The 12785-nt window shown below is 36.8% G+C and overlaps 1 protein-coding gene across 1 annotated transcript in view; it reads right to left on the bottom strand.

Annotated features, from left to right (window-relative positions):
- The window catches only part of NR5A2 (nuclear receptor subfamily 5, group A, member 2), a gene marked incomplete at its 3' end in the record, with an annotated part of 40316 nt that extends 27769 nt beyond the window's left edge, over window positions 1-12547 (bottom strand). Inside the window, exons 1-3 of the mRNA XM_010159601.1 lie at window positions 12431-12547; window positions 10981-11122; window positions 7616-8262 (exon numbers count right to left, since the gene is read on the bottom strand). Coding sequence (XP_010157903.1) covers window positions 7616-8262; window positions 10981-11122; window positions 12431-12535 — 894 coding nt within the window. The remainder of the gene's footprint in view (window positions 1-7615; window positions 8263-10980; window positions 11123-12430) is intronic.
- Window positions 12548-12785: the final 238 nt, after the last annotated feature.

Below are 12785 nucleotides of genomic sequence, written 5' to 3'. Positions count from 1 at the left end.
CAGCTTAAGGCATTTTCTGCAATAATTAGTCTGATGACTGAATGTTGTGGAAAGCATCTTACTAGTGCTACTACAGGCAGAACACAGTTCGTCAGTCTCCAAGGTTTTGCTTTGTTCAGATGTTGTGCTTCTACATGGATGTCATATATATTTGTTGCTTCATTAAGCTATAAATATTCAGATCACTCAATCTTTCTTCATAAATCACACTTTCCTCTGCTTTCTTGCCATTTGTCAGTATTTTTTCAGCCCTAGAGCTGAGTGGATTATGTGAGATATTGACTCCATAGTCCTGTGTATACAAAGGTGATCATCCCTTTGCCTGGAGCAGCTTACCTCTACATATGAAGGTATAAAATAACAGCCATTTATATCATAGAGTTTCAGCAGGGCTGATTGGAACTCTGTGACTTCAGTAGGCTAGGATTCCACTCTTACTATAGGTGATCCTAAAGGCCACAACTTAACAGAAGAATATCCTTAAATTTGAGCAGCCTTGATAGATTTATAGAGGCAAACTTACTGTAGCTCGGAACCATTACATATAACAGAAATATCATAAAAGTATTATACACAAGTTCTGGATCTGAATGATACAGGTATCATACAAAAACTCGGGATCTGAATGAAACCAGTTCTCTTCCTACTATAAGATTTACTGCCTGGTTGTAATGAATATCATAATTTGCAGGGTGAAAAATTGGCTTGGTTTGTGGTAGAAACTTCCAAAAAATTGAGTTCCTTGCAAGTGAATATTTGTCATTCTAACAATAAAACTGTGGCTTCCATAAGCAAAACCAGGAATAGCTATGATTTTCCAAAGGACTAGCATTGTTTCACTTTTAATGTGCACAGCTCGCTCTGTTGTTTGGCAAAAAGATCAGATCCTCACAGCAGAAAATACCAGTTAAAAATAGTGGGCTGGAAATACAACAGATTATGTTAACATAGCTAAGCATTCACCATTCGGTTTCTTAGCCGGTACAGCACTCATTATTAGAATTCACTATATCATCACTTTGGACTAGCCACAGCACACAAGATTTAAAAAGAGCTATTTTTTCATCTTGCCCTACGGCAATGTGATATACATTTGATAATGCACCCAAGTAATCCTTCTACTGTCACTGCTGACAATTGTCAAACTTAAACTGGAAACTTATACTTGGAAGGAAAAAATTGAGCTGTGATGTTAAACTTCTGTTTTGTGTAACAAATGCCTCCAGCTCACAGATGAACGTGCAAGTGTGGGTCTTCCCTGCCATCAAGGCTGCAGTGTCTGCTTCAGGCCATCTGGCAGGGGTGGTGGTAGCCATACAATTCCCCATGTCCATACTACATCCTATGACATATCTGTTTGTCACTAACATTAGGACGGGTTGGACAGCTTTTGGAATTGTTACTTGCCCAAATTTTCTCTAATAATAAGTAACAAATGCTGTTGCATCATGGCTATTCAAGGGACACTGGGTGAGTTTGCTACAGTGAGGTGGTGACTGCAGAACCACTCAAGTATAGAAGGTAGGTCTTTCAAAAAAACACTACCTACATGAAGCATGCTTCTTAGTATCGCCATGCTGCTGAACATTGGGCATTAGATGCAAAAATGACTAAATCCAGAGTGACTGAACTCTCCTGCTGTCAGAGATGATAAAATTATATGGCAGAGTAAAACTTAAGTATCCAGCTTCACCATGAAGAGGTATAGGAGAACGTGATTTTTCTTAATATCCCTAGAAAAGCGCCAGAGGCTTAGCACTGAGCAAGCTGTTTAGGAAGGCTGTAAAATGACATGCCCACATGCTGAAATACAGTATTTAGTCAGAGAGAACTGGGCTTGTTCAGCCTGGAGAAGAGAAGGCTCCGGGGAGACCTTATTGCGGCCTTCCAGTACCTGAAGGGGCTGACCGGAATGCCAGAGGAGGACTTTTTACAAGGGCCTGTAGTGATAGGACAAGGTGTAATGGGTTTAAATTGAAAAAGGGTAGATTTACATTGGACATCAGGAAGAAATTCCATATGGGGAGGGTAGTGAGGCACTGGAACACATTGCCCAGAGAAGTTGTGGATGCTCAATCCTTGGAAGTGTTCAAGGCCAGGCTGGATGAGGCTTTGAGCAACCTGGTCTAGTGGAAAGTGTCCCTGCCCATGGCAGGGGTGTTGCAACTACATGATCTTTAGGACCCTTCCAATCCAAACCATTTTATGATGCTATGATCCTTTGTTCATAGGAGAGCCAGAAGAATATCATGAAATTAACTTCTAACAGAGTGTTCCCCTCCGAGGTTCATCTAGGTGGCAGATATAACCCCATGTTTCATTAAACCCTGGTTTCTCTGCTGAGGCTTCTTTTTTATAGCAGTGATTTTACTATATGTGAAATTAATGGTTCTAAAGCAAAGAATTGCTTGGCTGTGTAAGAGAAATACTTTTCCCTTTCCCCAACCTTTTTGAAATATTTAAGAATTATTATTTCAGATCCAGAAACACTTAAGCAAGACTAAAAATCAACAGCTACACATGACAAAATATTAGCTAAGCCGATTACTGATATTAAGGGAAATCCTGGACCTCGGTTTCTGGCAGCTTCTCTGATTGAAAGAATACTGCAGAGGTTTTATTTCATCAGCTGATGTTAGTTACATTTCCTGTCCTGATAAACACATACTACAAAGTCCAAAAGCACTTCAAGTTATTAAATTGCCTTTGATTACTTAAGTTTAAATAATCTATCAACCTTTCATCACCCTGAAGAGCAACTTCTAAGGTATTCCCCTGCTGATATTTTTTCTCAAAACAACCACCCTATTTTTTCCTATTCTGTGTTAATTCAGTTCAATAATTGGATTTCTGTACTGTAATTCCTTATTTTCTATGCATTTCTTGATACTTAATCACATGGAAACTGAAATTTGAAAGTAAAGTTGATGTATTGAGTATTATATTACCATATCTATCTAAATACACTTTACAGAAAAAATAAAGACACTCCAGGAGTTCTGTTAATGCTATTCACACTAAGTTTGCACTGTTTTAAGAAATAATTTGGAACTCCGCTAATATAGTTGTGCTTATAGGGAATATGTAATACAAAACTAGACTTCTGTTCCCTTACTAGCTGCCAAAACATCTGTGTTACCAGGTACAGTAGAAGTTCTATAGATATGGTCCTTTTGAGATAATGTTATACCCTTGTTTCTTTGGAGGCCACATTTGCCGCTAGTGTAAGCATGGACAAATTTATACTTACAACAAGAAATCTGTCCCAGAAATGACAGTCTGACATCAATGAATGGCCTAAATTTGCAAACTCAGTGAATAGTTCTAGGATGAGCTGCTTGAACATGAAGTATACCAGCTCTTCCTGCAATCATTCACTAAATGGGTTTGTGCTCACATAGTACTTTGACCTATGACATCCTCACTAAAATAGCCAAATAAGTCAAGGTAATAGTTTTTGTGAGTCACAAGTCCTTTAGTGCCTTTTTTGTAGCTATCAACATTTAGTTAATTTTCTGATCCTCAGCCAGGAGAAAGTATCCTGACGACTGTTCTGAAGTGCAGGTACTGCTTTATTCCTGCTCCAGGCAAAGACTGATTTCTTTTATGGGTTCAGGAGTACTTAGCTGTGGAAGTAGTTCTTGAATTTTCCCTGCTGTGGGCTGATGAGGAAAGACCAGTCCAGTGAAACTGTCTGCATCCTTTCTTGGGGCCAGATAACCTTTGGACTTTAGAAACTCTTGCAGTATTTTCTTTTTAGCTTTGTACAAAGACCTTTCACCTGACTAAGACAGCTGGCTACAAATCTAGCATCCCCAGGGCACTCCTGAATTTTCTTGTCTAAGTTGGATATATCTTACCTTTATATTTATTGAGCTTTCAACAACTCCAGAATAGCAAACAAAGGCCTTCTTTACTATTACTATTATTACTATACATCATGAGTCTATGAGAAGGTTATTTCCATATTCTTATTTAATCTGTTTATGAAGAACTATACAGAAACATTTCTCATTATGAATAAGCAAGTAACATGTAATGTCAAAACTCAGAATTTATGATGTAATTTCTAATTTAAAAGTATCCTGACTTCAGAAGACAAATAGGTATGTTTGAGATTTTAGCAAGTGTTAAATTCAGTTACTGGATTGCCACTGTCTGCTTTGGATCTCACGATGACATCGTTACTAAGACTGACTAGTTTGCTGCATTAATGTTTCCATTAATTTCTGATACCCAACATGAAGGGTATCACTCGTTATCAAGTATGAGCATTAGCCTTGAATTACATAATTCATTTCACAGGTCAAATTCTGTAGAGTGCAGTGATCACTCTAGGTAGTTCCCCCAAGTCAACCTCTTTCATGCTTAGATGTATAACACCTTCCAAAAGAGGTGTTGACAATTTGTAGAGCACCAAGTGAGAAGATTATGATAAGCATAAGCTGGTAAATGCTTCACGAAACAAAGCTTTAAAACATGTTTGTTATCACTTGAGATGTCTTGGGGGAAAAAAAAATCAGCCAAATGAAAGAAAAAGAAAACTTAGAACTGTAGTTCACTGGTAGCTTTTCATTATTATCTCTGGGGTAAATGCGGCCTAAACCACTGATGGACTGGGACAGCATTTTTTATCATGCCTTCCTCCTCTTCCGTTCCTCCTGAACTCTGCTAGCTATAAATCTCTAGGTGTAGTAGAAAGGAAAATGTTTGCCCTTTTATACAAACTGAAGAGACAAATTTGTAAGACTAAAATTATAATGAAGTGAAAGGACACGGTAAAGAATAGCAAACATGCTGTTTAGTAACTGACAGGCAGCTGTGCAAGTCATCACTTATCATGACAAAATCATGACAAATTTCATACAAACCACATTTGAACTTTTTAACTGTTTAATTATTTCAGTAATTTAACATTTTAGTCCCAGAGATCTGCTCATGCACCTATCTTATCTGAAAGACATCTCAAGATTTAGTTGTTAAGTTTAGACAAGTAGGAATAATAGGAAAATATCTTCTCAAGCAAATACGTACTTTCCAGCTATGCATAGGTTGGGAACCAAGCCAGCTGTTCTGAAAATCTAGTTGCATCTTTATTACAACTGTCTCTTCCCTTTCTTCTACATTTAAAATCTGTCACGTCCTTAGGTGTTAGGGGTTTTTTATTCCCCTCTCCCACAGGTATTCATGTTCTGTGGAGCAATCTGAAATAGCTGCTTTTGCTACCTTGATCAGGAGGAGCTGAAACTATGGATGGATAGAAGGGAGCTGTGTTCAGAAAAGGTTTGGAAACTTTGTTTAATTCTGATCCTCTCCTCTCAGCTGCAAAGAGATGTGGTGGTACCTGGTGCTGGTAACAAAGCAGGGTCTGATCTAAACACGTTTTGAGCACCTAACTTTTTTTGAAGTTGAAAAGCTTAAAGTTCTTAGCATTATGAGTAATCTGGACCCTAAATATTGGATGTGGATGGATTTCCAAGTAAATGGATATTGCTTTGCAATGTTTAGTTGATTGTCCCAATAAAAAAAAAAAAAAAAAAAATTGGATATACCAGAAGGTATGAAACTGTCTGAACTCTTAAGCTTCTAAGATGTAAACGGTACAAATACTAAGATAAAACCACTGTCGTCTAAAAATGTGTGAAAGTCAGTTCACTAGCCAAAGGCTTTATGTAGAGAATTTCTAGAAAAACATCTGTATTTCCAGAAGTCCATATGTACATGGTAGTGTATTTATAGATACAGACTCAGGATATGTTGGTCAGCATTTTCATGAAACAAATTTCTCTATCTTTTGTGTCCATACTCTAAACATATGTTGGATGAAGAACATCATCCAGGCTGAGGTTGAAAGTCAAGACCACCTCTAAAACTATTCTCAGTATAGCATGTTGAATGCTTATAAAATCTGTGACACTTTTTTTCTCTCTTTAATCCACTGATTCACAGAGTGGAAGGGGTTGGAAGGGACCTCTAGAGATCATCTAGTCCAACCCCCCTTGCCAGAGCAGGATTCCCTAGAGTAGATCACACAGGAACAAGTCCAGGCGGCTTTGGAAAGTCTCCAGAGAAGGAGACTCTGCCCCCTCTTTTGGCAGCCTGTGCCAGTGCTCTGTGACTCTCACAGGGAAGAAGTTTTTCCTCATGTTCAATTTGAACCTTCTGTTTTCCAGTTTATGGCCATTTCCAGTTTATGGAATCCATAAATTTATTTATTAATCCATTTTCTTTCCTCTCTGAGTAAACTTCCTTTTTTTTCCTCTTTATATAGACTGAGTTTTTAATCATTCCTTCAACCATTATCTTGAAAAACTGGGGAGAAGCTGGAGTTGTGTACACAACTTACACAGCTTCCTTTCCTTATAATCAGGCTTTATTTCATGTGTCTGCATCATGATGGTTATGACAGCAGTACTGTTGTGGCAGGCATCCTGACTGTAGCTTCTCAGTGGGATCTCCATTCTGTGCTCTTGATTCATGTAGATTCAATTCTCAGTGAACTTCTACACTAACTGTTGTATTTAGATATTGTATTATTTTCCCTTATCTTGAGAGCAGTCAGCAAGAAATTATGGTTGATCACAAAACTTCACAGATTTCAGCAGTGAATAGTTGTGGCAAAACCATCTCTGTATAGCAGATTCAGTAACCAGCAATGTAATAGGGAAATTCAGATGTGATTTGAGTTCATCATCTCCAGGTTTTTCAGAGACAGAAGACCTTTTATTCATTCCAGAACTAATTTCTGTACCATGAGAGTGGTTAAAGACTGTATTTTATCTCTGACTGATCCCAAACTTCTGGCTTAAAATTTCAGACCCGGCCACAAGAGACCACAAAATTGCCTTAACAAAAGTCCAAGAAATGTAAATGGGGGAATTTCTGGCCACCAGAGAGCTGTGCATAAGGATTTATTGGTTGCTCCAACAAAATTAAGAGCCTAAAGGTCATTGTCATTGTAGCCAGACTAGAATAAAGGAACTCCCCCCATGTATCAGTGATGAGAACCAAAAGGAGTCTTTAACGTATCCTCTTCCTCCTTGCTTTCTGTTCTGTGTATATCCTGCTTAGGATTGAGCCTTCATGGTTAACTACACACACAAGAATTCCCAAAATAATATCCCAGTGGGAAAGTGAATATTCCCAATGTGGACTTACATAGAGTGTACAGAGATGGACAGGAAGGGCGTTTCCTCATATGTTAAATGAGGTAATAAAATAATTACATAAATGAATGTAGAATGGTGTATCAGGCATGCTTACAACTCTGAATACAAGCCAAACAGTGAGCAATACTGACAGGGAAGGACTAAAATTTATGCTTGACCCTATGGACGTTAGGAACAGTTGTGATAAATAGTAAAGTACAGATGAGCTAAGACTTGAATCTCTGCTACAGCTAATGACAGGCTCAGGTGGAAGACGACTGCAAGTTTCTCCTCATAATAGCTGGCCTACTTCAAATTAAATGAAGAATGAGATACTTGGAGAGCGGGAGGGAGAGGAGAGGAGGGAAGGGAAAGGAAAGATAAATCATACTTTCTTTCCTGAAGTACAGCATTGTAACAAACTGTATTTTTTTTCTTGATTGAATTATAATATAATTATTACCTACCTTAAGTTCTCTAAAAAAGATGCTACTCCTAGCCCATTCAACAATGGAGAACAGGGTTTGGTCAGCCATTTTACACATAAGCCCAAATGTGTTGAGCTTCTCGTGTTTGCTTCTGTTGGCTTGCTCTTGCTGCAGATATGCCATGATCTTAGCTTGGACTTGCGGCTCGTCTGGCTCACATTTCAGGAGTTCCAATATCAGATGTGGAATACTTGCTGGTGAGCTTGTTTGATAACTATCCATATATGAGTAGCCCATTATTGACTCTGGTGAACTAGTGTAAGGGTCAGGATACTCTGACTTGATAGCACGGCTTGGAAAATGGCCATAGGTTTGGTAACCTTGCAAGCTGCCATGGGGTGGCATTGTCATACTAATTGGAGAGGTTACAAAGGGACTTCTGTCATAGTCTGTAGGAGGCAAGGCAGTATGGTTCAGAGGTAGGCCTTTAGAGGCAGAATGGATGTTCTGGATTGCAGAGGATATTGTCAGGTCAGTTGGCATTGCTTGGATCACCTGAGTCATGGCTTCCAGTTTAAGTCCATTTGCTCGGATAAGAGCTTTCTTCTGCTGCTTCAGTGCCCTGTCTCTCTTGTACATTGGTCCAAACTTGTTTCGACCGCCACGCATTCGGTCAGCTCGCACAGCTGTCGGGGAGAGGAGGAAGTAAATCATAACTAAAAATTGGGATCAGCATTCATTAATGAAACATACAATAGGACACAGCAGAAATGTAAAACTGTAACCCCTATTTTGTTTTGGATTTTTTTTTCATATTTAAAGTAACATTTTTATTCCTAAAGAAAAAGATTTATTTTGACTTAACAAATGTCACCTTCTTCTGGTAATTGAAATATCACATGCATATTTTACTAACATAGAAGGACTTCTCTTCACATTGATTAGAACACAGGAACAAACTCAATGGCTGGCTACAGGAATTTCACACCTGCTATGGGATCATGTGGATATCTTAATGTATATTTGGTTTTATGTCAAGCTACTATGTCATTAAGAAACAAGGGCTGATGTCCAGAATTTGTCTGAGACGTATCCAGCAGACCACATTGTCTCATTATAATCACTCCATGACTGCCTTCCACTGCAGCAAAACATCTGAAATGTAAATTGCGAAATGTTCAGTAGTCACAAAGGGGAATGTGATTTTCTTGGCAAAAAGGAAATACTTCCTTTTCGTTATTTTGTTCATGTTGGTGTAAAACTTTGAGATCTCTAGTCAGCTGAACAGCTCTACAGAAATATTTAGCTGCAGTTGGAATGCACAGAGAAAGCTGTCAGCTTGCTGCCTTCCACACAGAAGGTGGAAGTGAAACAGAAAGTATTGACCCTGTTCTGGCTTGTAATATCTCTGGAATTAGAAATAATTAAAACAAATCCACCTCAACAGCTGCCTTGGGAGTCGTACTGGTGGTCTCTGTCACAGCAGTGTCTGTCACCGTGGTATATATGTAACAGACTAGTGAGGAGCTCTCCCCAAGCCCACCTTGCCCAACGGCAATTAGATTGAAAGAGGAACCTTTGACAGCCTGGTGACATGTTGAGACTGCTGAGATTGCTGGAGGTTAAGTTCCTGAGCTTTTTATCTTAGGGATTAGTAGAACATTAAAAATTTATTATGAATGCTAGATACACATAATACTGTACATTATCATAAGGACTTTAACGCGTAATGATTTTTTTTTTTTTTGGTCCCTGGTAATTTATGAACTAGACTTTAAGGCTATATATATCGCTATCAGGGAAATACACATAGAAATGTCACAAGTATTTACAAGTGTGGAAGCACGTGTTCTTCCAGTTTTCTAAACAAAGGAAAAGAAGTTGTATGGATATGTGGATAAGAAAGTTAAGTACATTTTCTAGAGCATCTTTAAAACTACAGGCACTTTACTTATATTTGTGGTAAAAATGCTGCAGCTAATATTGCTATTGAGTGTTGATTTTGAGCAAAATGCAGGAAGTTTTTACACCATTCTAATAATGTAATTAACTTTAAATCTGTATGCAGAATATCCTCCCAGATATTCTACAACTAAAGACAGTGTGCCAAACTGGATTACCAAACGCTTTTGTATAACTCCTGTAGAAATTAAGGTGAAATGCATGTAATCACAAAAGACAAGATCTCATCCTGTATCACTGTGAGTAATCAAGAGGAGTTAAAAGTAGGGGTAGATAAATGTATTTTATCCTTATTCTTAACATCAACCACGAGAGAAGGAATCCAAGTATTCTGGGTTTGTACAATTTGAATTTGGAAGAACACGCAGTGATTCAGGATGTTTAGTGTGTCAGTGCTAGCTCAGTCTTGTGGGCAAATAGAGTAGTATTGAATCCATCAAACTGCAGGAGGCTGCTCTTTCTGTTTATCTTCAGTTGTATCAACAGATTTCCTTTGTCAGGCTCAGGTGATTGGGTCTTATCCTTTATGGTTCCCTTAATGGTTTCCCTCCTTGGCCTGATTTTTCCTAGTTAAGCATCTAGGGTGAATGCCATTTCAGTTCAATTGTAAGAATAAGAAATTCAGGATCCTGTCCTTGGTCAAACAGAAATGTCATTTGCTGTGAAATCTGAATTTTAATGTTTTATACACCAAAGTGAGAATTAATTGGGTATGATTCTCAAATCCGAGTTAATGATAATTCTGTATTCTGTTATCTCAAAGGGTATTGTACGCTATTCGTTGTTCTCTCTATATGAAAAAGTGAAATGAAGTAAAAAAGTGTACTTCAAAATGTTTTATTCTCTTTAATTTATAATAGCATCTCAGATGTAGCATCACAAAAATACAGGACACAACTTTAGAGATTATTTGGTTCCTTAATCTCAAAGCCAAGTCGGTGTGGAGAAAACCCCTTATTTTAACTGTTTCTCTGTTCTTTGCCTTACTGTCAGAAGAATATATATTAAAAATCCAATCCCTACATAAAATATAAATAAAATCAGCTCACTCTCCACAGCAATTACTTATTTTTCGTAATCTGAACACTTCTTACATGTTTTATTTCTAATCTTAATTAAGTCTCATTAAAAATATGCAAAACTATTTTATTTAGATCCATTCATTCAAAAACTCTAAAATACTGAAATATCAAATTATATACATATATGAAAAAAAGGAATTACGGTTTGGACTAGTTGTTAGTGATTTACCATTCACTTATTTTTTTTTATAAAGAAACAATTTCATTGAGCATACAAAGTCACCTTTTTAGTATAATTTCAAACACAATAAGTATGTAGCTTTTTTTTATAAAATAGCATGTAATAACATATGTAATCCTATCATTTTCAAAATTAATCTATAGGATGGGTGAAAATATCAACAATACTGTAGCTCTTACCTTCCAATTTCATTCCAACACTTAGGCATTTTTGAAATCGACAGTAAGGGCATCGTTTTCTCTGTGTTTTATCAATCTGGCAATTCTGATTTTCTATACATGTGTACCTTTTGTTATTCTGGACTGTTCGCTTAAAGAATCCCTGTATGATAGATACAAAAGTTAGCCTGTTTTGCTTGAAGAGCATGTTTCAGCATTTTATTTTATGGAAATTATTGTAACATATTTTTCAGACACCACTCAAGCACTTAGGAAGTTACATAGTTTATTTTAAATTACAGTGAGATGTTCCCAGGAGAAAAATCACCAGACTCCAGAAGAGGTTTTCTTGTGTTAATGCTATGTTTTATAGAATTATGTCAAAGCTTAGTAAGACTGGTTATAGTCTCCGGTACCCCTAACAGTGGTAGCAGAAATAATAGGGCTGTCCAATTCCTTTTGAATTCTTTAATCATTGAAAAATTATTAAAGTTTTCTCTTTAAAGTAGTTTTACATGAGATAAGTAGGGAGACTGTTGCAAAGAGAACAGACATAGAGTACCTCTGGCTACAGTACATCCCAGTGGTGCATGCTAGAGGCATAATAAGTGCTTGTTGTTCATTTCTTATTGATTATTTTTAAATGAAAATATAATGTGCTAAGTTAATTTTTCCATGCAACTAAATATTTTAAATTGCATTGTTCTGGCAAAGGAGTTTCCTTTACAGGAGTTTTCTTTACTTAACCATAAAGAACTTCAAAAAAAATTTTGTATGACAAATCTGACATGACATAAATTGTAAGTATTTAAACTCTTTAGTATAATAGAACTATGCAGATACATTTATCTTCTGTACGTTAAGTTGCATCTACAAATATTTTATTCTCAAAATTACTAAATGATCTAAAACATATCATTAGTTACTTGACTTTGTGTGTCAAGTGAGCTCTGACAGTTATAGTTTGTATGAAAAACATGCGTGGTCATTATAGTCACAGAAATTTACATTGTAATGAAAAAAAAAACTTGCGAGCTGCATTAGATTTTGCAAAGCTGGTGTGTATTGAGGATACTTTTCCTTATTCATCCTCCAAGAACAGAAATACTCAATTTCTCAATACATTGAGAAATACTCAATGTATATAAATCAACTAAAATCAATATTTAGGACAGTTAGGAATGAAGGTTGTTGTAGAACTACATGACTTCACAACAGCAAAATACTTAAAAGCAACGATAAAACTACAATGAAAACAGTCCAAGTTGTTTCCATTTGTGCAGATGAGACCTCCCCAAGAAACTTCTAAATCTTAAAGCTTTTTGGTGGTTAATTTTTTTATGTGAATATAACAAGAAACAGATCAGAAATAAGCCAAATTATTACACATCTGTTTAATTATCTTTTTTTCTGCTTATATTTGAAACTTTCTTGCTGTACTTATGTTTGTATGAAGTAATTAGGACAGAACCTTGCAGCTTTCACAGGTGAGAAGTCCATAGTGGTACCCGGACACTTTATCTCCACAGACTGGACACAGTTCCTCAAGGTCTTCATCATAAGAGTAATTCACCATTTTAAATTGAGACACTGGGGAAAGGAGAAATAGAACATTCAATTAGAATTTACATTAATAACTCAAATTTTCTGCAGCTGTTCTCATCTAGAGAGAAAGCTCACACACTGCTGCAAACTGGAAAGAAAAAAAAGTTTTCATTTTAAAAACACAGCTTGTGTTGAGACACGAAACTTTTCATCAATAGCAAATCTGCATGATACTTCCCAAGTGGAACGAAACCCACCAGGTCCTCAGTTTTATGTTCTAA

The sequence above is a fragment of the Eurypyga helias genome, unplaced genomic scaffold (assembly GCF_000690775.1).
Source record: "Eurypyga helias isolate BGI_N326 unplaced genomic scaffold, ASM69077v1 scaffold45610, whole genome shotgun sequence".
Taxonomy (NCBI): Eukaryota; Metazoa; Chordata; class Aves; order Eurypygiformes; family Eurypygidae; genus Eurypyga; species Eurypyga helias.
The sequence above is the reverse complement of the archived record's forward strand: the minus strand, read 5'-3'. Positions and strand labels throughout refer to the sequence as shown.